Source organism: Hyperoodon ampullatus, assembly GCF_949752795.1.
Source record: "Hyperoodon ampullatus genome assembly, chromosome: X".
NCBI lineage: Eukaryota > Metazoa > Chordata > Mammalia > Artiodactyla > Ziphiidae > Hyperoodon > Hyperoodon ampullatus.
This window is the reverse complement of record NC_136913.1, coordinates 17698044-17725400: the sequence shown is the minus strand read 5'-3', so window position 1 is coordinate 17725400 and position 27357 is coordinate 17698044. Positions and strand designations below refer to the sequence as shown.

The window sequence follows — 27357 nt, the reverse complement described above, 5'->3', positions numbered from 1 at the left end:
TGCAATAGAATTAACACACTCAGGAAATGTAACATTAATATAATGCTATTATCTAGTATTAGTCCATATCCAAATTCCCCCATTTCTTCCAATAATGTCCTTTATAACCTTTAAAAGAAACCCTGAATCCAGTTAAGGATTGCATTATATTTAGTTGTTAAATCTCTTTACTGTTTTAAGATCTAGAACAGTCCCCTAACCTTTAAAAAATCTTATGCGATATTGATTTTAAAAATATTTTTTTAAACCAGGTCAGTTTTTGTCAACTGTCCCTCATTTTGGATTTGCATGATCTGGATTTACATGTTTCTTCACGGTCAGATTTCAGTTAAACATTTTGGGTGGGAGCGTTCTGTAGGTGATGTTAAGCCCTTCTCAGTGCGTCACATAAGGAGGCACCTGATGTTAATTTGTCCCATCACTGATGACATGAACTTTGAGGCTGTGTCTGCCAGGTTTCTCCATACTCAGGGGACCATTTCCTTTTGTAATCAATAAATAATCTGTGGGGAGATACTTTGAGACTCTCTAAATATCCTAATCCCCAACAGGATTTCACCCAGTGGTTTTAGCAACCACTGATTCTTGACAGAAACAGTTGTTGCCATGATGGTTATAAAATGGTGATTGTGTGTTTCTATCATTTCTACATGCATTAGTTGACATTCTTTTGTAAAGAAGAGCTTTCCCCTCTTGGCCCATAAACCTATCTAATCTTATCCATCCATCTAGCTGGCTCTCAACCTAGCTACCTAGTGAATGTATCATTATGGGCTCATGAATTTTTTTTGAAATGAATAAATCCTTTAGTACATGCTGTTGTCCCAGATTTGGCCAGTGGAAGCCCTACCAAGCTGAGCCTTGTGTCCTTTACAAATGACCCCTCAAGCCTTAGAGTACTTCGTTAATTTTGTCATAACCACATATTCCAGTCTCACTTTGTATTTTCTTTGCCCCAGCCCTGGAAGAAGCCATTTTTCTATGGAGACCTTGTTCCTTAGGGGCTGCTGTTAGGACGTTATGGGGAGTTTTATGAAAGCTCCCCAGGTGCTTTCAGGGTACAGCCAAGATTGAGAACCACTGGTTAGTGTCCTCCAAAGGGAGACCACTTGTTCCCAACAAGGTATTTTCCTGTTCTCACGTGTAATTAGTGGCTCTGATTCATTGTTGAGGTTTAGATTTTTGTGGGCAGTGTCACTTGCGGAGTCAGGTTTAAATGCAGGCCCCTGGCCTCAACCTCAGAGAGTGCAGTTCCGTAGGTCTGCCTTGCAGGTCAACATTCTGACCCAGGTGGACCCCAGGCCATGTCTGGAGAAAGTGCCAGAAGTAACCCTGAGAATTAGGGGCTTCTTCTGATGTTCCTCTTTGATTTTATAAATGTTTTCTCTTTTGTAAAACGACATCAGGATACTGCTGTGTTTCCTAGGCATGTGGTGAGGCTCCATTTGATTAATTTAGTGAGTTTCTTGGAAATATCAACCCTCTTAGTTATACTCTTGTTCTGTCAAGGAGGATGTGGGATGAAAAAAAAAAAAGACTGTATGAGTGTTGAAACTTTTCAGTTTACCCAAAGATTTTTCTCAACCACTGCACTATTTGTTGTTATATTTTTGTGGTCATTGAATGAATTGATCTAGTCAAGTTTTCACATGTTGTAAGACCCCGGAAGGCTCTAAAATATAGATGTGTGTGCTGTTTCTGAGGCTGGGTCATGGCATCCTTTGCAGTTTCTGCTATTTCATTTTTAGAGAATGTGAATATACGACATTTCCTCCCCGTCCAACCAGCTTTATTTCATTAAAATACGGGCCCCGTTTGCCAGCAGCTGTAAGGAAACGCTCCTGATTTGTGGTTTGTCACTTCCTGGTTTCACAACTTAACCATGTCCCATGTTAGCCCAGCTAGTTAGTCCCTTCTGCAGTCTCAAGACTCATAGCCGAGGATTCTTCTTAAGAACAGTCAGACAGGGGAGGCAGTCTCTGGAGTTGCATCTCCTGACTTGAAATCCCTGACCCTTCTAGCACTTTCTAGCTGTAAGACCTCTGGTAAAATACTCAGTCTCTTTGTGCCTCCTCTGTCTCCTTGTCTGTAAAAGGGAGGGTCCAAGATCTACCCTCGACGTTCAATGTGAGAATTAAATGCACTAATGCATATAAAGTCCTTAGTAGTCTCTGGCACACAGTAGGTGCTCAGTAAATGTTAGCTGTTACTATTTTATTAAACAAAGTTGGTCATGAATGGAAGGTGGTTATGAGATCTAATAAGGGAGTTGAGGGTGCCTGCCTTGTCACCTGTGTTTGCCTATGTTCCTCTATATGAATGCATGTTCATGCATGTGTATTTTGTGGCCGTCATACAATATGGCAGTAGAGAGACGTGTCAAGTATGCCTTATGAAGTCTGCCTCAGTCATACTTTTTTTGGTCAGCCATGTGCATGTGCCCATATACATTTGCTTGTATGTCCATAAAATTCGTGTCCGTTACTTCTTTCAATTATGTGTAAGGAGTGAAGTGGTCCTGCCTAAAAAACACACACAGTGGCAAAAAGAAAAAAGCCCGATGAAATGTATTAAAACTTGAGTTCATGTGGACAGGGCTCTGGGCGTGAGGGTGGTAGCTTAAACCAAAGGATTCTGAACCACAGCCTGGGGCAAGTCATGCATTTTTTTCCTCCAGTTTATACCAGCTACTGAAAGGAGATGACATTGTTGTCTACATACCTCTTCAAGGAAGGTCAAGACCAACTAGTAAACATTAGTGAAATACCAAGAAAGGAAAAAATGGCAAATGACATCCTTAAATTCCCTTAAATTTAAGATGGACAGAAGCCACTGAAATGCAGTGTCTCCTAACATCAAATATTCCCCCCGAACTGGGTTTTACATTGGGTGGAACTGGCAAACAATATTGAAACAGTAATTTGCAGAAGTCGAGGACTGGGAAGCAGCAGTGCGGGAGTTTGGGAGTGATCTGTAATGTGAAAGCCGTGGAGAAGCCCTAAGGCTGTGTTATGCAGTGTTGTGGGAAGCAGCTAAGTACAGATTGCAGAGAACTTGGGACGAGGTGTGAACTAAATTTGTTCATCCAGCATTGGAGTGAGAGCTCTGAACTCAGGCCAAGGACATGCTGCCACTTACTAGCTTGGTGACGTCGGGTAAGTCACTGAGCCCTACTTGCCTCATTTGTAAAATGTTTGCTCATTCTGGCTCTTTTCTTTTTAACTCATGTGGTTGGCAGGATAAGTTAGGGTGATGGGTATCAGGAGTGCTTTAGAAAAGATCACAGACTATCCCAGTGTTGGAGAGAATAATTGTTTCTGCTTGGGGTCGTGTCAGGTGACCTTTTCCACCAGTGACCTCTGGATACCTCCCTGTCGGGCTCACTTTTCTTGGTCTTGTATGTTGGCAGTGTGCTTTATAGGTCTTTGTGCCACCAGTTGAATAACCTTAGAGGTAGTTAAGAAATACTGACTAGCCTGGCAGAGAGAGATTAGTAAGTGTGCTGTTCTTTCTGATTCCAGACAGGGCGTTATAGAATTCTGATGGAAAGGTTTGGTTCGAGAGAAATATTATTCTGTTCTAGGTCCTGACTCTGCTGGGTTAGTCTTTTCTCGAAGAATATATCACCTCTCCTTCACCCTTTGTGTAGTGTTGGGTTAGATGCTACTTTTTACAGAGGGTTCTGTGAAGATACGAACTTACATTTAACTAAGTTTTATGACTTCAGCTAACAGTAGGTCTTTAGATGTTATTTTTAAGTCACTTTGGTCAGAACTTTGGTGACCTCTGTGGTTATGAGTGTCGAGTTTCAGACATTTGTCATGCTTACTTGTTTCGTATTCAGATTGTATCTGCAGAGTTTGTTTTGAATGTGACGTATAACAAGTAAAGCTCTTAAAGATTTATACAACTTCATCTTAAGAGGTGTATATGAGGGCAGGGGAGTCACAGGGGGTAGAGACAGGTGCCGAGATCACCTCGTCATCTAGGCTTTCTTGGCTAGAAGGAGAAATCTGTATCCTTTATGGCAGAGGGCTTGATTTGCCTTCCTTTGTGTTGGAAGCCAGGGAATAGCGGTGGAGTTCTTTGCCCTGGAGACCATTCTTCCTGACTTCCCGCCTGGGAAGAGCCATTTGGGGTGAGCCCTCTGTCCCTGGGAGAGCCTTGGGCTGCCCTACTCTGCACGCTGACAGTGCAGTTAGCACCTGGGAACTGGCCTGAGAGCTCTGCATTTGCTCTCATCGAGACCAGCCGGCTCGTGATTTCGCACCAAGGGGTAGAGCGTATTCACGTCGTCACCAAAGATGTGATTAGACGAGATATTGATTCTGAACTTCTGCCCTCTTCCCTCTGTTCAACTCTGTTCTTCCTTAGTGAGGTTCAGGCAGGAAAAAAATGGAACAGAGAGAACTAGGCCACTGGCTTTTGATAAATATTGATCAGTGAGCACGTCAGATGTAGCAAAGGCCTGCCCCTTTGTATGATGTCACCCTGCATGGGGGTCTCAGTGTGGCCTGTGATCACTCCTGCGGGGACTTGCTTTCTCAGGGAAAGGTTAGAAAAGAATCCCTGTAGGCAGTATCCAAAAATAATGTAAGCATTTCTAAATGTGTTTCCTTGAAGTCGTTGATCCCTTTGGTTTTCAAGGCCATGCGGTGACAGGAAGGGATGAGGTGAAGTGGTCAGCCTTGAGTGACCAACTTCTGAGCAACGCTGGTCTGGGTTCCTCTCTCTTATCCACCTCTTCCCAGCTTGGGCCTCCACTGCCGTCTGTCTGTCTCTGCCCCGTCGCTTCCCGAGCCCCGTCACACGCCCGCCACATGCGTGTTCTTTCCCCCCACAGTGCATGTCTGTGGCGTGGACAGTTGCATCTGTACTTGAACCCCTCTAAGCTAGGACCTCCCTGTTGGGCCACACTGGGTGAGTGAGATGCTGTGACCTTGAGGGTCCTTCAGTCAAGTGAAGTGTGGCCCTGGTTTTTATCTTGATGTGCCTGGGTTGGTTCTGTGTAAGCAGCCAGCGATCCTGCTAATGGATCCCCTGGGACAGAGGGAAGAGGACAACAGTGGATTTGCTGAACTCCTGTGGGGCATTTGAAATGGTACCAAGAGGAGGCTGAAATGTAAATCAGCCCTTGCTTATCAGCCTGAGTTCCAGCATGTTAAAGGGTGATGATCAGTAAGAAAAAGGCCAGGATACTTTATCTTTTCCTTTGCACATTTGGGAAAAATTTCCTCTGCCCTGCTAGCATTAGAAGCAGACCATTCTTTTTCCTCTACCATATCACATCACTTTCATTAAAAGTCACCAGCAGCAAATACAAAGCCCTATCCACGGAAAACCGTTTAAGGCAACACTGTGCTCCAGCGCTTCAAGGGTGGGGTTTTGCCTTCTGCACAATGGATCGGTTTCTCATATCCATGCCTTTCTGACTCAGCAGCTTTTAAAAGACCAAGAAGCATTGCTCTGCTTTTTCCTGCCTCTCTCTCAGAGACCAGAGCTGCCACGCCTCTAGCCATGTCCCAGAGAGCATATTTGAAACAAGTCAGCTTTATTTGCCTGCATGCCTAGGACGCCTCTCTTTAAAATCTAATTTTGAGACAAGAGCTGTGTCTGAATATTTTGCTTTTCCCATGCAGGCGAGCGACGGAGGCGCCGGTGCCAGGTGGCGTTCAGCTACCTGCCCCAGAACGATGATGAGCTTGAGCTGAAAGTTGGCGACATCATAGAGGTGGTAGGAGAGGTACGTGTGCCAGGCGGGTGGGCGCGGTGGCCTCGCACGGGCTGTCAGAACCCACCCCTGGCTGGTTGGCCTTGCTGTGGGGGGCGTTAGAACTCAAGAGACCTTGGACATCACCTGGTTGAGTCTCTTCCAGAGGAAATTCCTCCAGAGAGGCCTGCCACCCAGCAGGGAAGGAAAAAGAAGTGGCATTTATTGAAGACCTAGTATGTGACAGGAGTGACAAGGTTCTTTACCCATGGGCCCATTGACTCATGGTAACCACTTTATTTTGTAGAAAAAGAAAGAGGCTCAAGAGACCCTAGAAGAGGCAGGGCTGAGGGTTGAAGCCAGGTCCACCTGGCTAGAGACCCTTGCTCTTTCCACTGCACTACATAACCTTGTTCCTGTGTGGTCCTGGCTGCTCGGAGCCAGCCCTGCTGGTGAAGTGTCCCACCAGACACTGGCATGGGCTTTTCAGGCTCCACTCCCTCAGGCCTGGGGGATCCTGGGCTTCAAACTTAGCATCTGATCATTCATTCTGATTCAACACATGTATCTGTATATAGAAATACAGTTTTCCAATTGCTTTGGTTTCTTGAATACCATTCAACCTTACAGAAACCCACGATTTCCACCCCCCCCCCAAAAAAAAAGAAAGTCAGAAGTCAAGGAGGAGGTTAAGGGTTAAGTAAACTATGATGTGGGTAGAAGTGGCGGGGCTGATGCTAGCAGCCAGATTTCTTGACTCTCACATAAACATGAAGTGAGCATGCATCAAAGCTTTATTTAACTCACTAATGAGGGCAACTGCAAGGTGGTAAGGCTGGGCTTCCCTGGTGGCACAGTGGTTGAGAGTCCACCTGCCAATGCAGGGGACACGGGTTCATGCCCCAGTCCGGGAGGATCCCACATGCCACGGAGCGGCTGAGCCCGTGAGCCATGGCCGCTGGGCCTGCGCGTCCGGAGCCTGTGTTCCACAACGGGAGAGGCCACAACAGTGAGAGGCCCCCCCCCAAAAAAAAGATGGTAAGGCTGGCTCAAAGAGAACGGTGAAAGAGCAAAGTACTTACAATGACTGAAAGAGAAAAAAACTTGATTAAGATTGCTAAGTTAGATGCACAGCTACATAGTGTCCTGCAGGGCAGTGAAACTGTAACCTCTGAGGTTATCTTTTCTAGGGGATGAATCTCTTGCATCTCTGCTGGTCAAAGTTTATTTTCATGGTTATCTGACAAGACTCATTTGTTTTGCTTTTGGTTTTCTACCGGTTAACATCTACACTAACAGAGTTGTAAACTATCTCATAAATAGTAAATAGTGTGTCAAGCAAAGATACCTGTCCCTAGAGAATCAATTAATGGGGTTCCCAGTGTGATACTGGGAGGACATGCAGTAACCCCTTTTGCCTGTTTCCCAGCTTTGGATAATTTGTATTAGTATGTCATTCATTCATCATTTTTTTATTCCTGGTGCCAAGCAGGGCACATAGGAGACATTTGTTGAAAGCTGAATGAGTTAAAAATGAATGCACAGCAGAGTAGAACATTTGTGCCAATGGTAGAAGGGCACAGTTCATAAGACTGATACCATGGAAGAAATTCCAGAGGAAAAAATAAACAGTTGTGACTAAAAATAAAAGAGAGTTAAAATTTTGGTATGATTTGAAGAAAGTTTAGCTAAACAAAGAGGACAACAAACAGGAAAAAGAATTTGCAATAAATTAAGATGAAAAGTTATTATATATGTAACATATGAAAATATTTTAGAAAGCTACTATAATAATGATAAAGTATAGATAGATCTGCTATAAACACACATCCCACAAGGGGAAATAAAAATCTTAACCATGAGAAAATGTTCTGCCCTGATATTAATCAAATTAAGACAATAATGGGTATCTCCTTTTGAAAATCCTAAAACAGATTTAGTGGTAAGACTTGGCAATGCTTAGAAGAACTGGTGACTTTGTATATCTTTATGATCCTTGTATGAAGCTACTTAACAAGCACATCAATAGCTATAAAAGTCTGAATTAATACCCTTTAACTCAGTAATCTTACTCCTAGGAATTTATCCATGGAAATGGTCAACAGAAAAAAAATATGTGAAACATGTAAATTGTAGCAATGCTTGTGATAATGAAAAGTCATCAAGAAAGGGAATAGTTGTGTGAATTAAGTTATATTATCCAGCTAGAAGATCGTGAAGCCATTAATATGGTAAACGCAGAGGCCTTTAAATCTGTATTTATTACAATACTGTGCGTTGTAATTATGTTACATTCCACTAACCTGAGAGCTTTTCAACAGTAGGGATCTGGTTTTTAATCTATCTTTATATTCATAGTACCTGGAATAGTGCCTGAAACCTAACATATACTTTAATAAATGCTTATTGAATAAGTAAATGAATAAATGGAAGTATGAAAAGTTTTTTTCCAAAATAAATGAATATATCAGCCACAAATTTACATACAGTAGGATACAGTCATCTAAAATCTATCTTTGTGCATGTGATCAAAAATGGAAAGGGACCCAGAATTGAAAATGGTTCTGTCGTAGAAGATGATTTTTCCTTTAATGTTGTAATAATATTTTAAGAAATACAAATTAAGGTAAGGAAAATTATTAATAAATTTCTGGGAAATATTGCCCATTCTCAACTGCCCGTTGGCTCCAGGGAAACCGAACGAGGGTCGCTAAAGGAGAGGAATGATTGCAGGGCTGTTATTCTCCTTGCCTGGAAGAAGAGCTTCACCACCGTCTACGGTCCCCGCCTCCTTTCCATCCCTGCCAGCTCTGTGCTAGGCTTCATTCTGGGCTTGCTTCAAGCAGGAAAAAGGAAAATTAACTGTGTAGCCTATGCTATTTGTGTAAAACAAAACATAAAGGTTTACCTTTTAATCCATATTTTAAAAATTATATCATCAAAAATTAATTTCCCTATTCTTGAAATTTACTTGTCATATTGCAGATCATGGGCCATTGTCACTGTATAATATAAAATCTGTCCTTTTCTCTTATAATGGGTGTTATATAAATGCCATTGAGTAGTTATTGTCTAATTCCACCGAAGACTAAAAACAAAATAAACAAAAATCCCAAATAAACAAAAACCCTTAAATCACAGGAGCAGGTTGAGATAAGACCATAGTAATAGCTTTGCAATACTATAGAATCAATCTATTGGTCAATAAAAATATAACATATTGTATTGTGTAGGTGTGTATATATATTTTTATTGATTGATTAATAGATTAATTCTACAGTATTCCAAAGCTATACACACACAAATGCCCATACTCCCACCCACCCCAAGAGACAATTCCTAGGAAGATTTTGAATGTATGGACTGGTTTTTTAGAACAGTTGAATGAAGTAGAGAATCCTAAAAAAATGATATACATATATCTTAACATGTAATCTTAGCTTAAAATATAAAAATGTATATTTGTCTGCCCTTTGTCAACACAGCCTCGTAGGGCCAGGGCATTTCCCTTAACTATGGGTTTGCTGGTTTGAGTTCTATCCTATCTGCATCCATGATGCATCCTCTGCTATTCCCACTGGTTTCTTTAAAGTGGATTGAGGACAACATAAGTGAAACAATCAGGGTTAATAATTCTTCTAAAATTCTACACTCCCTCACCCCTAGTCTCTTTTAGTTGTCTTCTTCTACACCTATTTTGGCACCGTTTTTTTTAAACCTTCAAATTATTATCCTATTCCTTCTCACCACTAGCTTTTTCTCTTCAAACCTACATAGTTTATACTCTTTAACCAAATTGTGTGCTAGCAGGAAGAGCAATGGACGGAAACAGGTTTGGGTGGACATGGCCCTGACCCTTGGTAGGGTGAACAGCCCTTCTGGTAGAAGTTAGCAGCTCAGCTTGGATGGGTCTCTGCAGTGTGGCTAGAGGAGAAATGGAGAGTGTGGGGCGCTCCAGGGATGAGTGGGGTGAGCAAAGTGAAGGTCACTCAGGAAGCGCTCACCACACTTCTGCCTCCTGGCGGGTCTGCAGGGAGAAAAAAAAAAAAGTCACTGTGCACTTAATGGGACTGGGCTGCCAATCCAAAAGGAAAGCTAACAGGCTAAATCCCAGGTAGGCATTGTTAAGGAAATCATTGTAAATACACACTTGTGACATTTTTGTCCAGCGTGGGGAGGATTGATCAATGCAAGCGAAGTTCTAATGATAAGAACAGAGATGGCACATGGACAGGGTTACCAGGAGAAGTGGCATTTGAGGGCCGCTGAAGTTTTGAAATTGGCTTGCTGGCCTATTTTTTGGGTTTGGTTTTTGTTTTAAAGTGCTTTGAAACCTCTTTGTTTTCCTATCTATGTTATCTAGAGCCTGGGAAAGGCGCTGCATTTCCTCTTGTGCTAGATGAGCTTGGTCTCATCCAGTCTCTCCTCGTGGTGGCCCAAGGGGTGTTCAGAGATTCTGGCTGTTATTTGTTCTTTGTGGTTAGTTTTTGAGGTATTTCCCAGTGGTCCCCAGTCAGGCTGGCTAGAGACTGAAGGCTTCAGTTTCTGACTTAGAGCTTAACTTGGCCTTGTCGTTTGCAAAGAAAGGTCACTTGGATTTCCTAGAAACTTAGGCTTACTTCTTGTGCCATGGAGAGATTTGGTTCTCTCAGCAGGAGTTAAAGAGACCCTTGAAATTCTTCAAAACTTTTAACTCAATCAGACAACCTCTGTGGGTGTGGATGGGCAATTTATCCTCATTTCATTTTTGGTATAAGAACTCTGAGGACTCGCATGTGCAAAAGGAGGCCTTTTTGTTTTGTGCTTGCCCATGGGGAAGTCAAGTTCCTTTAAAAGCTGATTAATTAATAGGTGATCAAAGCATACCTAAATTCTTACTCATTAAGGCACCCTTTGCTTTAGAAGGGTTTGTATCCCTTTTCAAAAAAAGATAACAGGGCTTCCCTGGTGGCGCAGTGGTTGAGAGTCGGCCTGCCAATGCAGGGGACACGGGTTCGTGCCCCGGTCCGGGAAGATCCCACATGCCGCGGAGTGGCTGGGCCTGTGAACCATGGCCGCTGAGCCTGCGCGTCTGGAGCCTGTGCTCCGCAATGGGAGAGGCCACAACAGTGAGAGGCCCGCGTATTGCAAAAAAAAAAAAAAAAAGATAACATTAATGTAAGATTTTTTTAATTGTAATTTGATAATCTAAAGAGCCCGGGCTGCTCTACAGTTATTTTTCCAAATAACTTTGGGGTGTACATCTCTGATTTCCTAATGCACAGAGATGGTAGAACGTTCATATTAAGGAGGGGGAAGCCACGTTTAGAAGCAACGATGATTAGATTAGAATCATTGGCATACAAAACAGATGACAACCGCATAAAAGTAACATCTTTGCAAGTTTAAATGTATTTGTAATAGATTGGCATAGCTATGGGAATGATCAAATATGTGAGTGCTTACTTGGTGAGAGAAACTGTGTTTACAGAGATCCAAAGATTTATTGAACAGAACTCTGCTTTGAAACATGCTTGGTATAGTCGGGGAGGGTAAGATATACTCAACTAAGAAGGTGACTAATAACCCGAGATACTGTTAGAGTGGCAAATAATGGTGTTGACAAATGAGAGAGGAATTTGAAAACAAAGGTACTCAGTGAGAGGGAAGATGCTTCCTAGAATAGGTGACATTTCAACTGCACATGTGGAAGGTGAGGAGTATTTGGATTCATTCAGCAAGCACAGTTGTATTGTGTGAAGCGCTGGGCTAGTCTTGAGGAAGGAGGGCAGGACGTTAGTACAGCTTTGCTCTGAGGTTGGGGATGACCTGTGAAGCTTTGGGAGCAGGTGTGGAGTACAGGAAGCAGGAGGTGGCAGATGCAACCAAATGGGGTGGAGGGAAAAATGACACTGCTGCCCACACTGAACTTTTTTTTTTAACATCTTTATTGGAGTATAATTGCTTTGCAATGTTGTGTTAGTTTCTGCTGTATAACAGCAGAAGTGAATCAGCTATACATATACGTATATCCCCATATCCCCTCCCTCTTGCATCTCCATCCCACCCTCCCTATCCCAACCCTCTAGGTGGTCACAAAGCACCGAGCTGATCTCCCTGTGCTATGCAGCAGCTTCCCACTAGCTATCTGTTTTACATTTGGTTGTGTATATATGTTAATGTTACTCTCTCACTTCATCCCAGTTTCCCCTTCCCCCTCCCCGTGTCCTCAGGTCCATTCTCTACGTCTGCACACGGAACTTTTAAAGGAACACCCCCTTCAAAGTTTCCTTACGTGTGGCTGTTCTAAGGTGAACGCATCCCCATAGACAATTCACTCACCTGGGAATAGTTACAGGATAAAGCTTCAGGATCTTGATTCATCAGAAAGGTTATCTTTCTGGCTTGACTTATTATTTGCTCATATTTTCAAGCTAGAATGATAGTAAGGATAGCCTAGAGTCATTTAGAAATCTGGGGACCTGTAGACTAGCCCATAGCTGTATTGAAGGACAGGACTTTCAAGCATTGCTGAAGAATGTCTGTAAGAGCCCTACCAGAAACCCTTGCCACTGTCAGGAAAATCATGGATGTTGCTCTGTCTCATTGGACAGAGTTTGCTTAAGTCTTAAATGGAAATCATATATATATTTTCTTAAGTCATTTCCCTCTGGATGACCCTACAGATTTCTCTTTTGAGGGACCCCCTCATGTGGAATAGGCTTATTCTCAAAAGAATAAGGGGAGGGGATAAAAATCAACTTCCTATGTGTATGGAATGTTCTGGCCCTGCCTGGAAGAGGTAATTAGACAATGAAGGACATAGGAATTGGGAGAAAATATTGGCTCAGGCATTTAGAACCAAGATAACACTTGTTTGTAGTTGGCATGACTAGCTTTCCATGTCCCCAGATCAACAGGGATGGTTATTGAAAGCAATAAAAATAGAAAATAATGTAGGTATTTATGACTTCAGGAAGTGGTTTCCTCAAAAATATTTTTTCCCACTAATTCCACAAATAGAAAAGGATGTTTTCTAAAAACAATTTGTATTTTTTTCAGCAATATTCAAAAGGTAAAACTATGTCTTAACACATTTACATGAAGTTCTAAAAAAGGCAAAACCAATCATAGGTGATAGAAATCAGATTAGCAGTTGCTTGGAGGTAGATTGACTGGGGAGGAAGACAAGGAAATTTTCTGGAATGATGGAAATGCTCTGTATGCTGGTAGAACTATGAGTTACACAAGTGTATGCATTTGTCAAAACTGTTCGACTTGTACCATTAAGACCTGTACCTTTAAATGAATTATATCTCAATTTTAAAAACTTTAAAAAACTATCTTGATATTTTTCTAGTTTAAAACATTTTCCAAAATGCTTTCCCCTACCTCTCACAGGTAGGAAAAAGGACTGGTATTGAAATTCTCATTTAACTATTTCTGAATACATTTTTTGAAATTGAGAGATAATTAACATATAACATTGTATTCCTTTTAGGTGTACAACAAAATGATTTGATATATGTATACATTGCAAAATGATCACTACAGTGAGTTTAGTTAACATCCATTACCACACATAGTTACAATTTTTTTTCTTGTGATGAAAATGTTTAAGATATACTCTCCTAGCAACTTTCAAATATACAGTATAGTACTGGTAATTATTCACATTACATCCTCTGGATTTATTTATCTTATAACTGGAAATTTGTTTTGACCCCCTTCACCCATTTTGCTCACCTTCCCCACCCCCTGCTTCTGCCAACCACCAATCTGTTCTCTGTATCTATGAGTCTGTGTCTTATGTGTTCGTTTTTGTTTTTGTTTTTGTTTAAGATTCCACATGTAAGTGAGATCATACAGTATTTGTCTTTCTCTTTCTGACTTACTTCACTTAGCATAATGCCTTCAAGGAACTAGAAGAAGCATAAACTAAGTCCAAAGTTAGTAGAAGGAAGGAAATAACAAAGATCAGCAGAAATAAATGAAATAGAGACTAAAAAGACAATAGAAAAGATCAGTGAAACCAAGAGCTGGTTTTTTGGAAAGATAAATAAAAACAGACAACTCTTTAGGTAGACTCACTCAGAAAAAAAGAGAGAGCGAACTCAAATAAATAAATCAGAAATGAAAGAGGAGAGGTTACAATTGATACCACTGAAATATAGATGACCATAAGGGACTATTATGAACAATTATATGCCAACAAATTGGCCAACCTAGAATAAATGGATACATGCCCAGAAACATATAACCTACCAAGTATGAACAAATTTTGAGGAAAATTTTAGTCATGTTGAGGTGTGGGCCTATCCTTAGAGCTTGATTTGTCCATTGTTCTTTTTGGAAAGAATGGTAAAACAGCTCTTGAAACAATGAAGCTGACTCCGTTTGCCTGTGTGCCTCTCCCTCCCCCACGTTCCCTCCTCCCTCACACCCGCCTCTCCAGTGTGCTTCTGACTGAGGTTTGGGTAACAAAGGGCAATTGGATGTAAAAAGCTATAGCAGCCCTTAAATGGATTTTTCTGTCTTGCTGCTTGTACCCTGAAGTAGACTTTAGACTTGATGAATCTTGTTCCCCTTCTTGGTACAGTTGACAGGTAAAACTTCAACAGTGATAAGTAGGAACTACAGGCATATCTCAGAGATATTGCAGGTTGGGTTCTAGACCACTGAAATAAAGCAAATATTGCAATAAAGTGAGTCACACAAAGTTTTTGGTCTCCTAGTGTGTATAAAAGCTATATTTACACTATCCTGTAGTCTATTAAGTGTGCAATAGCATTATGTCTAAAATAATGTACATATCTTCATTAAAAAGTACTTAATTGCTAAAAAATGCTCACTGTCATCTGAGCTTTCAAGTCATTGTAGTAACATCAAAGATCATTGATCACAGATCAGCGTAGCAAATATAATAATAATGAAAAAGTTTCAAATATTTGAGAATTACCAAAATGTCACACAGAGACACGAAGTGAGCAAATGCTGTTGGGAAAGTGGCGTCGATAGACTTGCTCGATGCAGGGCTGCCACACACCTTCCATTTGTTTAAAAAGAAAAAAAAAAGCAACATCTGTGAGGCACTGTGAAGCAAAGTGCAATAAAATAGGTGTGCCTGTATTCTAGCTAGTTAGGTACCCCAGACAGCAAGGTCATCTTTGTATTCACAGGCATCCTGTTCAGTGCCTTACAGATGTAGATAATGTTTGTAAGATTGGGTGGAGGTGGAGATGTTGAAATTCACCCAGCCTCTTCCCCAACTTGCAACAGGGCTAAGAACTAGAAACTACTTCCTTGGGCCCTGAACCACTTAGAGGCTGGTGATTGTGAAGACTTAAGAATTGCAGGGCACACAGACACAAACTGTTTAAGTGGTTTTACTGCATCTTTCTTTCTCAAACACTACCATGTAAAGCCGCCCTGCTCCCAGCTCTGGACTGAAGGTGGGGTTCTCTCCTGGAACACAGCCATGGGCTCCAGAGCTGGCTGGGTTGCTCTCCGAGGAACACAGGGGTTTGTTCTCAACCTAGAGCCAGGGCCTGCAGAAGCCTGTTGATGAGTATGTGTTGGTGGGGAGAAGGTAGGTGTCTGTCCCCTTTTAATGCTTTCCTTGGGAAAGAAATCATAAGCCCTTGGTAACATCCATGATTCTCACTTTATTACAAAGGGATGCATTTCTCTCTTTAAATATAGAAACATAAACATAAGCAACTTGATTTCTAAGCAGGTGGTGTGCAGACTCTGTGTGTTCCACTCTTGTGGTAGAAGCTTTTCAAGGATGGGGTCTTCATCTGTTTTGTTCACCAGTGAATCTGTCCCAAAGTCCTAGGGCAGTGCAGAGTAGGTGCTCATTAAATATCGGTGGAATCAGGAGGGTCACACAGACCTGAGTGTGGTGTTACCTAATTAAGAACAGTGTGCAATATAGTCAGGGTCTCCTGGTCCCTTTTGCTCCTCACAGGAAGGAAAATTCCTTTTGTGGAGGAATCAGGGCCTCATAGGCCCCCATGGAGGATTTCCCCCAATTGATTTCCCTGCCATGCATTCATTCATCCATCCATCCATTCATGAGTGAATGTAATCACTGTGGGCTTCAGTGTCATCATCTTTATGCAGGAAGTTGAACTAGAATTTCGCTGAAGAGGGATAGTGTGGGGCTGGGGATCATTTGTCTCATATCACCGGCCTGAATCTTGCAACCAGAGCAGCAGCCTTTAGGAAGAAATAGCACCGAACAGCTCTCTCTGCTACTGGGGACAGACGCCCGCCTGCTCCGTGGTGCCTGTAATGGGAAGTGTACCCCCCAGGCAACGAGCAGTGGTTTGATTGTCTGCTACTCTGCGCGCCATGAGGCTAAGGATAGACGTCTGCTGGTTCCCTGTTGGCCATTCCTCTCAGACTGTGCTGTGACAGGGATGCGGGCATGTGGGGATGTGGCGAGGTGAAGACACCCCTGTTTTTCCAGCAGGCAGCCTGCCGATCCCACACATCAGGAGCACTTCCTTCAGGGATCTCGGGCTGGAGCCACTTATTACTGGGAACAGGAGTGTTTTAGATACTGTCAAACTGAATCGAATGGAATTGGCCCAGCTGCCCTGTGCTGTCGGGGATTACGCCAGGGACTGCTCATTTGTGGTCCGTGCCCTTGGTCTTTCCCTCCTGCCTTGTGATTTCTGGGAGAAAGAAGGTCATTTTGTGGTTCCTTATTCAGGACAAGCACAAAGGACCCCATGCTACAAATCCTGTGACTATTTAAATTCAGGCCTATGGTGAATCTTCCTAACCATTCTAATACTATAAAAAGCTCCTTGAAAGGATAATACATAACGGTTGAGTTGACGTAGACACATGGAATGATTTCAACGGAAACGTTGTGAAATGCCGTGATTTGGTATTGAATAAGGTTAGTCATGCACGGGTGCCATTGTCTGGATTCTTTCCCGAAGATTCTGTGATCACACAGATATGATGGCCACTCTGTGAGTCTGTACCCCATGAGCTCCCTAAATCGTGCTCTAAAACGCCATTCTGGTTGTCTCCATTCTGAGGCTGTGTCAGCACCTCCTGAATGTCTCTCACACACCCTCCCCTGCTTATACCTGGCATTTCTGCTCTTCAAGGCCAACCTTAACTTTGATTCCTTTTTTTCTCCAAGCCTTCCTTTAGCATCCCAGATCTCGGCGAGCTCAACTTTGTGTAACACATTTGGTTTGTGCTAAGTCATGGTGTTTTCTTTTCTATTTACCTTGCATTGCTAGGTTTTGGTCATGCCCACCCTCCACCATCTTTAAACCATGTGTCCTTTCTACCTTGGTAGATTGTCAACTTCTTGAGGGGAAAAAAAAAGGATATGTCCTGTACAGTCCTGTGTCCCTAGCCCCTAGTGTAGAATCATAATACATCTATTTCTGACACTGATCAAGTGTACTAAGTATCCCACTGTACAGATAGGAAAGCCAGGGTTCAGTTAGTAGGGCATTCGATGAGTCACAAGATACGATTTGAACTGGGCTTTTGACTCTAATTTTCTTTTTGTTTTAATTATTTAAGCTTTTAAATTGTGTTTATTGATCTGAAGAAGTAATACATGTACATGGCCAAAAAAAATTCCAAAAAGTTTCTAGGTTTCTTTCTATTATACTACACCATACTGGTAACTAAGTGCTTCCTTGTTCTCAAAATGACCTGTTATTTTCCTCCGAGAAGCCAGTTCACTATTCTGACTTCTGCTGTTCTTTTAGTGGCTCCATCACAAAATTTGGGGATGACTTTTTTTTTTTACACTTCCCTCGTCTCAGCTAATTGGTTGCTGAAGACCAGCTTCAGAATCCCTCACAGATTCTCAAATCCACACCTGCCTTGTTCATTCTCACCCTTCCCCAGATCCAGCCTTCAACTCCCCCACCCAGATGACTGCAGTCTGGCTGCCCTCCCTACCTCCCTTCATCCCATATCAGTTCATCTCAGGGTAATCTAGAACCTTCAAGAAAGCTGCAGGGAGTCCTTCTACCTTCTGATTGAGTTTTTATTCCACAGATTCTTAACTGTTTTTGTTAGGCTATCAAGTTAGGTTTGGTAGTCTGGGAAACATTCTCAGTTTTTAAATAATGGTTTTATATGCATAAAATAAAACACATAAGGTTACAAAAGGAACCATTTATATTAAAGTAGCTATCAAGCTACTTTAAAAGCAAATTTTGGTATACTAATCTATGTGTACTTCTTTATTATAAATAATAAATAATTTCTTATTAATACATTAAATAACAAGGTCTCCCAGCAGGTGTGATAACTACCGCCACTTCAGAGTAGCAATGAGTGCAAACAATATCTTGAAATACCCACAGTATCTATGATGTGATATGAAAATACGACTTGGTTGGTGTCACGTCACAGGTCCTTCTATTACTCTGGTATGTTACGTATATTCCTAATCAAAGGAAATGCCAAATTTCAGTTGGATGTTAGTGGAAATGAAGTGTTAATTCTTTTCCACTTGCATTTATGGTCCCTAGGTTAAACCCCCCTTCCTGAGTCTGAATCTCGAGACCCTGTGAAGTCTGCTTTCTCATTCCCTGTTAACCTGTAAGCTTTGTGTCCTGCAGCTCTCCCCGTGTGGGCTTTGCACTCGGCACTGTACAGATGGGAGAGAAAACTGGCAAGTACCACGTCTAACCTGAACCCTGCCTCTGTTCTTCTGTTCACATCTGTGCAGGTAGAAGAAGGATGGTGGGAAGGTGTTCTCAATGGAAAGACTGGAATGTTTCCTTCCAACTTCATCAAGGAGCTGTCAGGGGAGTCGGACGACCTCGGCATTTCCCAGGATGAGCAGCTCTCCAAGTCAAGTAAGGAAGGAAGTCCTCCCACCATGCAGGACAGGGGTGGGGGCACCCACGAGTGCCGCTCCAGCCTCCCCTTGGTTCCACTGCCTGTGCTAAGCGATTGTGACAGAAGCTCATGAATATTTTCTTGGTTATGCTGCCTTAACCCACCGTGGTTTAGTAGGTTTATCATTGTAAAGGTGTGACGTGCATACCTTTCCCCCTGCGCAGATGCACACTGAACATCTCTGGATAGGTGACTGTCAGCCTTCATAGTCCCCCATGGATGGCCCATGTTGCTGTGCCTCCGTATACTTCTAAAATGTCACTCACTGCAAGTTGATAATTATTTTTTAAATGAACCAAATGAGATTGTTAATATTTCTCAGCTTCTCTTGAGGAACTTGGAGAAAATGGCACACACCCACACCCACACCCACACACAGACACACACCCCACACACAAATCATTGGTGGGGAGAAGGGCAATGTTCAGGACGCGTGTGTGCCAGCTCCCTTGAAAGTCTGCCAAGCCAGCTGAGGGCCCAGCCCCACCTCGGGTGAGCATGCGTGTCCATCTGTGATGGTGAGAACGAACTCCAGGTCTTTCTCTCTCCAGGGCCTGAAGCTCTCCTCCCTCCAGCTTCTCTGCTGCCTTTTCCAGCTCATGGAGCCAAAGGTCAGGACCGGGAAACTTTGTTCTCCCAGTCGCTAACCCAACTTCCTACGTGGGTGTCTGTGTATCTCTTGTGCCGTCTTGAGCCAAGGTCATGGGTGTGAATGTCGTAGAGGCTCGACTGTGTCTTAGTGGCCTGGCACTCCCTGGGGCTGCAGACTTTCCTTTCTAACAAGAAGAAGACAGCTCAGTCCTGTCAAGATAATTCTTAAACAGCTTTCTTTTCCATTTGGAAAAATCTGACTTGAGTGGTATTTTCAAGTTAGTTGTGTCTCTTTTTATTTAACCAGTAGCATGATTGGGCAAATCCCCAGTTTGGAGGTAAAGCCATTTCTGGAGTCGTGCTCAGGCCACCTCCCTCACTTGGCGTTTCCGTGGCATTGGCCGATTGGCTCAGTGGCTTCCAGAGTCTGGGACTCCCCATCCCTGAGCCTCATTCCATCCTGGGGTCTATGATAGGAAAGACAGGAGGTGATCTGGGGGCAAAGGAAGCATCTTGAAGCTCCTGCTGCCTTCTCTGGTTTGGGGCAAGGAGGTTCTCTGCTAACATGGGCCAACTGATGAGTATGGCCGGGAGGGCAGAAAGTGTCCTTGACCCCATGATAGTGGGACTTCTATGGCTTCCAAATTGCACATTAGAATTCTAACTGCCATAGTGTCTCCTTTCATACACTGGAATAGTATTGTACCTGGTAATTGGGTCCCATAATAAGAATACTATATCTTAGGGATATTGTGGATTAAATGGGCTTTCTTGGAGGGAGGACCAGATCGGGTCATTTTACCATTATTTCTGTGCAAGTGTGTTATGAGTTCCAATAGCAATAATGTATATAAACCACCTCACCTATAGAAGACCCTCTATTAAGTGGTCACTTTCATTGTTAATCATGATGAATTCTTGGGACACAGCCAGTTAGTAAGTTGAGGCTGCTTGCACACCGGTTAGTACTGTGCTCACTGAAGCATTGTCTCTGCGTTTGGAAATTACTTTGGGATTCCTGTACTCAGGCAGAAAAGGAGATCTGGAGAGGTATTGGACCACATCTTTGGGAGAACCTTGACCTCTTGATATCCTGCCATGTTAGGTATGCTTTCAGAGCTGGAGCTCAGAGAAGTCATGCCTCTTGTATTTTTGGAACTGTTGAAATAAACTGTCTCCTCTTACTCCAAGTCAATAATTTGGACATTTGACCCTGCTTGACCCCTTAGCTCAAAGCACACAGTGCTGGAATTCCCAGGGCAGGAGGTTAGGAGGCGGAGTGGAATGGTCTTCCCAATCACTTAGCCTTCTGTCACACGCTCTGAAGGGGCTGTTTCTCTCATGGAGACTGCTGTCCCCAACACTCATTCAATTAAAACCTGCCATTTCAGAACTACGAGAGCCTAATAATTCCGGCAGCCATGTTTAGTTACCACAGGAACTGTCCCTTGTCATGGGGGTTTTTGAGGTCTCTGGAGAGGCATGTTCTCCTAACAAGGATGGATGCTTGTGAAATAATTACATGGCTTTTGTAATCGTCCTGTATGTGCAATTAAGGAGAAGAGGGCCCATCTATTGATCTTTCTATCTGTCTGTCCATATCCATCCATCCTTCCTGCTTTCCTTCTTTTCTTCTATTCTTCATTCATTCAGCTTTTACTTGGCCCCTGTTGTTACTAAGATGCTGTACAAGGCACTGAAGATATACAGAGACAAATCAGATAGGGTCCCTGTCTTCAGTCAGCTTGCACTGTGGAAGGGGGGTGCACAAGTCAGTGACAGTTCAGGAAAGTGCCACACGTGCTCTGCTAGCCGGGTATCTGAGGAAAAGTGGGATACACAGGCAGAGAGAGGCCGGTCCCATGGGGATGTAGGGACAGCAGTGGTCACAAAGGGCTTCACAGGAAAGCAGATGTGATTATAATGTCCCTAGGGCTTGCTAAATTGAAACAATCCCCTGAAAGAGAGAGAAATACCATCTCAGTGTTCTCACAGGCTGTTCAGTAACTGTTTACACTCTGATGGTAAAATATATATAATTAGATCAGATTACATGCAGAAATTATGTATACTGGTAAGATTTGTCTATGTGGAACCTTTGGTTTTAGAGTGAATCCGCTCGTTCCCTATCCCCAGAGAATGGTGTTAGTAGTTTCAGTGTACTTTACTTTACAAAAGAAACACGTTTTTGTTTTGAAATAATTATAGGGTCACAGAAAGTTGCCAGAAAACAAAACAAAACCAAAAAAAAAAAAAAACACCACTGTACAGGGCAGTCCCATGAACCCTTCATGCAGTTTCCCCCAGGGATAACATCTAGTGTAACTACAGTAAATGTGTATTTACTTTTATCATAGAACTGAGAAAGATAAATGTAGTTAATGCACAAAAGATACCTAGGTTTTTACTCTGGTATGAGCCGAACCGAGGTTAACAAAGGTCTTTGTTAGACCAGCCCACTTAATACCCTTCATAAATTACAGTTTTCACAGAGACTGCTTAATTAATACATGGCTCTGGGGCTTCCCTGGTGGCGCAGTGGTTAAGAATCCGCCTGCCAATGCAGGGGACACGGGTTCAAGCCCTGATCCCACATGCCGTGCGCCACAACTACTGAGCCTGCGCTCTAGAGCCTGTGAGCCACAACTACAGAGCCCACGTGCCACAACTACTGAAGCCCACGTGCCTAGAGCCCGTGCTCCGCAACAAGAGAAGCCACCACAATGAGAAGCCCGCACACCACAGCAAAGAGTAGCCCCTGCTCGCCGCAACTAGAGAATGCTCACGCGCAGCAACGAAGACCCGATGCAGCCAAAAATAAATAAATTAAATAAATAAATTAATATTTAAAAAATACATGAATCTGGGAGTAAGTCATACTCCTAATGTTAGCACCATTTTGGTAATTTTCAGAGATCCTAGTGACATCATATAAAAATCCTCTCAATTTAAATGCTAGTAGACATTGGGGGAGGTTTTTTTTTAAGACAGATAAAATCTGTATCCTGGTACATATGAAGAAAACTTTGTGTACAATGTATCCTTACACATCTCTTTGTTATACACACACACATCTACCCCTGTATGTGCACACACTTCTTTGATATTTGTAGTCTTCACATTGCTACTTCCAGAAGGTTTTTGAGGATAGTTATTCAGTTTAGTTTTGTTAACCAATGGATGAATGCAATTGAAGAAACATTGCATTTTATTTATAAGGAAGTGTGCCATGACAGCTTGACACGTGGTAGGTGTTCAGTAAATGCTTGCTGAATCCTTCTTACTCTGAGGAGGCATTTTTAGCTTTGAATGAAAGGTATAATTTGCTTGAACTTGCTTTTCTTTTACCCTGATGTATTTTTATATATGGTAGTTGGTTATGAAATCTCTAAACTTTAGGTCTTTGTTCAGGGTAATCTAATCTATCAAGGAAAGAGTTACAGCAGTTGTGTTGGTTGGTATGTTGATTTAAACATTTTATCTCAAACAAGAAAATTCATTGTCAGGTAGTGGCAGAAACTTTTTGCTGTATATTTAAATTTGAAAGCATCTTTACCTTTCATAGCATTTACGGAACTTTAAAGGCGCTTTTTCAAAAAGATTTTTGTCAACTTTTTATTATAGAAATGTTCTAACATACACAAATTGAGAGAATAGTATGATGAACCCCTGTGTACCTGTTACCCAGCTTCAGCAGTTAGCAACCTGTGGCCAATTCATTGTAATTATACCACTACACAATCCTCCCCTATATTATTTTGAAGCAAACCCCAGATATCATATAATTTCATCCATAAATATTTCAATATGTGTCAATAAAAGGGTATCTTAAATACTATTATCACTCCGAATTATAATAATAATAATTGCAATTCCTCAAAGTAATTACCTATATGGTCAGTGTTCACTTTCCCCTAATAGTCTTCTATTTTTTAATACAATTTGTTAGTTTGAATCTGCACCCAAAGAAGGTACATACCCTGTGATTGGTTGATATGTCTCAACTCTCTTTGAATCTCTAGATTCTTCTTCCATGTTGCCTTTTTTCGTTGCTACTTTTTGCTGAAGAAACTGAGGTCCTTTGTGCATTTGTTTCCCACAGCCTGCCTTTTGCTGATTTCATCTCTGCTGTGTCGTTTACTCTATATAAATTGATAATTGGATCTAGGGCCTTGATTAAATTCAGGTTTGAGAGAGAGATTTTTTGGGGTGGGGGACAGAACTGCTTCATAGGTGGTGATGGATAGTCTATCTGGAGGCTCATAATGTCTGGCTATCTTTCTTTTTGAATATTAGCAGCCACTGATGATTATCACCCAGATCTATGCACTCATTAGGGCTTGCAAAATGGTACCAAAACAGGGAATTTTTTTAAAAAAAAGAGTGAAATGGGCTCCCATGTAACAGATCAATAGTGAAAAAAAAATGTTGAGTAAATTAGGTTTTTTAAAAACAAAACATCCAAGGGTTTGCAATAATTGTGCAGACAGGATCTTATGTTAGGGATGGAAAGGAATTGAGAGCTCATCTAGCCTGGTGTCAGATGAGAACACTAAAGCCCAGTGAGATGAAGTCCTGGGTGTGGCCTCGCTTCTGAGTGATGAAGCCACCATTACGTGCAGGCCTTCCTGCATATAATTTGCACATACTTTGGTATTGCTCCCATTACGGCTTGTAGTTTACCCTTTCACGGAGCATCTGACAAATTTCAAATCTGAGTACAGTTTAACTTATTTCTTCTTATGATCACAGATTATGACGAATTAATTACCTTTTTAGTTACAATTTTGCACATGCGAGTATTGACTAAATGATGTGAAATAGAACTAATTACAAATTATATTGATATTATTGCATTAAATTATAATCAGAAAATATCTTGATCTGTAAGATTTATTTGGATGTAGAGGCAAAGAAATCCAGATATGACCACTGTCCAGTTTCAATTTCATACATACTTTGCTTCACATTTAAGAAATAAATGTGACTTTCCTGTTTCCAACATCTTTTTGATATTATTTAATTTCTTAGATTATAAAATAATTCTTGTAAAACTAAAAAGTATTCCTGTTTTTTTGTTTTAAAGAAAAACATCATTTAGCTACAGAAACATTTTAAGCTATTTCCCATAGTTTTCAGAGGGAGAAAGTTTGCATTTTCTTTCTATAACCATTAATAACCATGATATTTAAGTTTGAATTGACTTTCTTATTTTCCTAATTCCTTACGTTTGAATTTTAGGTTCAGGTACTTTAGTGACTTGTCAAGCGAAGGCAAAGATGGAGATGGCCTTTTAAAACTTAGGGCAAACCACTCCCATGATATAGAAATATTTTATTTCATTAGCTGTAAGAAATGGATTGCTTGTGCCCCTTGCCTATAAGAGCTAAAGCCAGGTTGGCACCCCCACACACGCGCTTTGGTGTCTCTATACTTTTAAATATTAAATGTTATTTGTTTTGTGTATGAGGTTCTGTTGGCACTGAAGAGCAATTAGCAAATTGATGAAATAAAGTTTCAGGCAAAATTAGATGCTAGCATAAGCATATGATTTTGTGTTGAAATTTACAGTGTTTGCTGCCTTCAAGTACTATTATTTAATAGTGACAGTAGAATATTCCTCCCCCCGCAAAATAAACAGCACTCATATTCATGGACTTTCCAGTTGCCCATCTCTTCTGTTCTCTAGATGTGTCCTCACTCACCTCCAGCCCAGGCTCCATTTCCAGTGGACGGGGTGGGGGGTGGGCGTTTTGCAGAAATGCTTGGCCATTCAGAGACAGCAGGGCCATGTCTACCTCAGTGATTCTCAGACTTGATCCTGGGGAAGAAGAAAGGGAGGTTCTCTTGTCCTTGGAGGAACTTTATTGAAATACTGATTTCTTTTTCTTACTTTTTTCTGACATGAAAAGGACTGCTGCCATTCAGTTCTGGGGGGCCTGGCTCACAAAACAGCTGTATTCCTTGGGAGTAATGTTACCTTAGTGATGGAAGTTAGGCAGAATAAAAATTCACCCACATAAAAACTAGCCACTGGGCTTCCCTGGTGGCGCAGTGGTTCAGAGTCCGCCTGCCGATGCAGGGGTCACGGGTTCGTGCCCCGGTCCGGGAGGATCCCATATGCCGCGGAGCGGCTGGGCCCGTGAGCCATGGCCGCTGGGCCTGCGCGTCCGGAGCCTGTGCTCCGCAGCGGGAGAGGCCACAGCAGTGAGAGGCCCGCGTACCGCCAAAAAAAAAAAAAAAAAAAAAAAAAAAAAACTAGCCACTGTTACTTGCTCCACGTTGCCATCAAAGTCCTCAAGAGCTACAAGTCTAAGGAGAACATGTGAAACACTTGTTTCTTTGGATTATCCTTATGTAGCCAGTGATTTGAATATCTCAGTTTTTGCTTTAACTGGACAGAGTACATCTGTCAAAAAGGGCAGATTTCAAAGCAGTGGTGTACCACCATGTCTGCAGGACACAGAAATTGGCAATACCTGATTCCATTTAATTTGTTGATCTGGTCATTTACAATCCCTTTCATTCATATTATTAGGAGTGACATGGCCCAGAAGTTTACACGATGGTCCCTAATGGAATTTCCCATTTTCCTGAAGAATGTTTCTAAAAAGTGAGACAGGTTGCTCTCTCTCACTCAGTTCCACTCTCTGTCTCTCTGTAAATGTAGCCTACCTTTCCATCCCTCACACTTATTATGAGGGAGCTATGTAACTGGCCTCCAGTTCGATATTCAGCTCACAGCCATAATAGGACCTATTTCTTGCATAACTTAGAGTAATGCATATATTAATTGAGCTTGTCTTTATCAAACCATTTTACTTGCTGATGGTACTCTCTGTAGGGTGTGTGTGTGTGTGTGTGTGTGTGTGTGTGTGTATGTGTATGTGTATGTGTGTGTGCACCCTCAAACTGGGGCAGAGTGTGTTTTGTTTAGTCTATGTACTTACTCATGGTTCCAGAGAGATTTGGGCTTTAGCCATGTGTCCAGTCTTATTCTATTGATAACCTCTACTTGTAACAACAAAAAAGAAGATAATTTGCATTTGACACTGGGTGAGTCCTATGTCCTCATGCTTAAGTACAGTCTCATGACTGATATGGCAAAACCTCAATTAAGATGTTTCAGGAAACAGGGTTTTCTGGTGTCTTTGGTGCTAAGCAGAAAACCCCTTACATTGACATGGAAGCCACGATTGGTTTCAAACCTCATTGGTGAAAACCCCCCTCTAGAATACTTGTACATTTTCTTGCTTCAAGATACTAAGAATGAAAAATCTTTTAAAAGGGATTTTGTGCCTTGTTTAGACTCTTGGGGTCATGAATATCAGTTTGTATCATACTGGGCTCTAGGGGTAGAAGCTAAAGGATAATGGACCAAAATCTATATTATGTTCGGGTCACACTCTCCAAAGAGAAGAATGAGTTAACTAAGGAATCCGATTGATTGGATTCCCTCTGGTTGAGGTTTTCCTACTCTTGAGGTATAATGTTGAAGTGGCTTCCAGGTTCAAATTGGGCATAATCCACATGCCAGGCATTTGCAGAGGTGAGCCCTAATTCCGGTGCTCATTGCCATCATGGTTGCATGGGGACTTTGGGCTCATTCTGTAACATTCTTAAATTCTGCCTAATGGTTTCTAATTAATTTTGTGGGTGAAGCTCTTGCAGTGGATTCATTGAAGACAAGTTCAGTTAAAGACTCTCCCTCTTCCTTCTTTTGCCATCATTTGCTCCCCTTCCCTCTCTCTTGTTTTTCTCTCCCCTTTCTCTTCTCTCATTCACTGTCAGGAAAGACTACCTTTGAAGGGACAATTCTGTACCGAGCTGCACCGGGAAAGACGGAGGGCCACAGACGCTATTACAGTGAGTGACCTTAACAGCAGGAGGCAATTGTAAAGATAAGATCTGGGTTCTTGTGTTTTTTGATGCAGCTGCACTTTCCTGAGCTGCTCATGCTTCTGCCAAGTGTCTGTGTGAATTTCTGATCCAAGGACATGGACTTATTTGCCTGAGATAAGTGCCGTCTCCTTGGTGTGTGCTGCGGGAGCATTCCCATCACCAGCCCCTGGCGCTGTCTTGTTTGCTTTGTGCCTCTGTCATGTGTGTGACATGCGTGCATGAACCATGCGTGCAGAGAAGGGATCAGTAACATTGGTCATGGCATATGTGTTTGTACC

General features: G+C 42.1%; 1 protein-coding gene across 6 annotated transcripts in view; it reads left to right on the top strand.

Annotated features, from left to right (window-relative positions):
- Positions 1-27357, top strand: part of SH3KBP1 (SH3 domain containing kinase binding protein 1) — a gene marked incomplete at its 5' end in the record, with an annotated part of 262811 nt that overhangs the window by 90360 nt on the left and 145094 nt on the right. For 2 of the 6 annotated variants that reach the window (XM_079726909.1, XM_079726906.1), the window contains 4 exons: positions 5640-5743; positions 18414-18543; positions 19138-19197; positions 26969-27043. In XM_079726909.1, the coding sequence (XP_079583035.1) occupies positions 5640-5743; positions 18414-18543; positions 19138-19197; positions 26969-27043 (369 nt within the window). The remainder of the gene's footprint in view (positions 1-5639; positions 5744-18413; positions 18544-19137; positions 19198-26968; positions 27044-27357) is intronic. The other 4 variants (XM_079726910.1, XM_079726908.1, XM_079726907.1 and 1 more) reach the window with 2 other exon arrangements.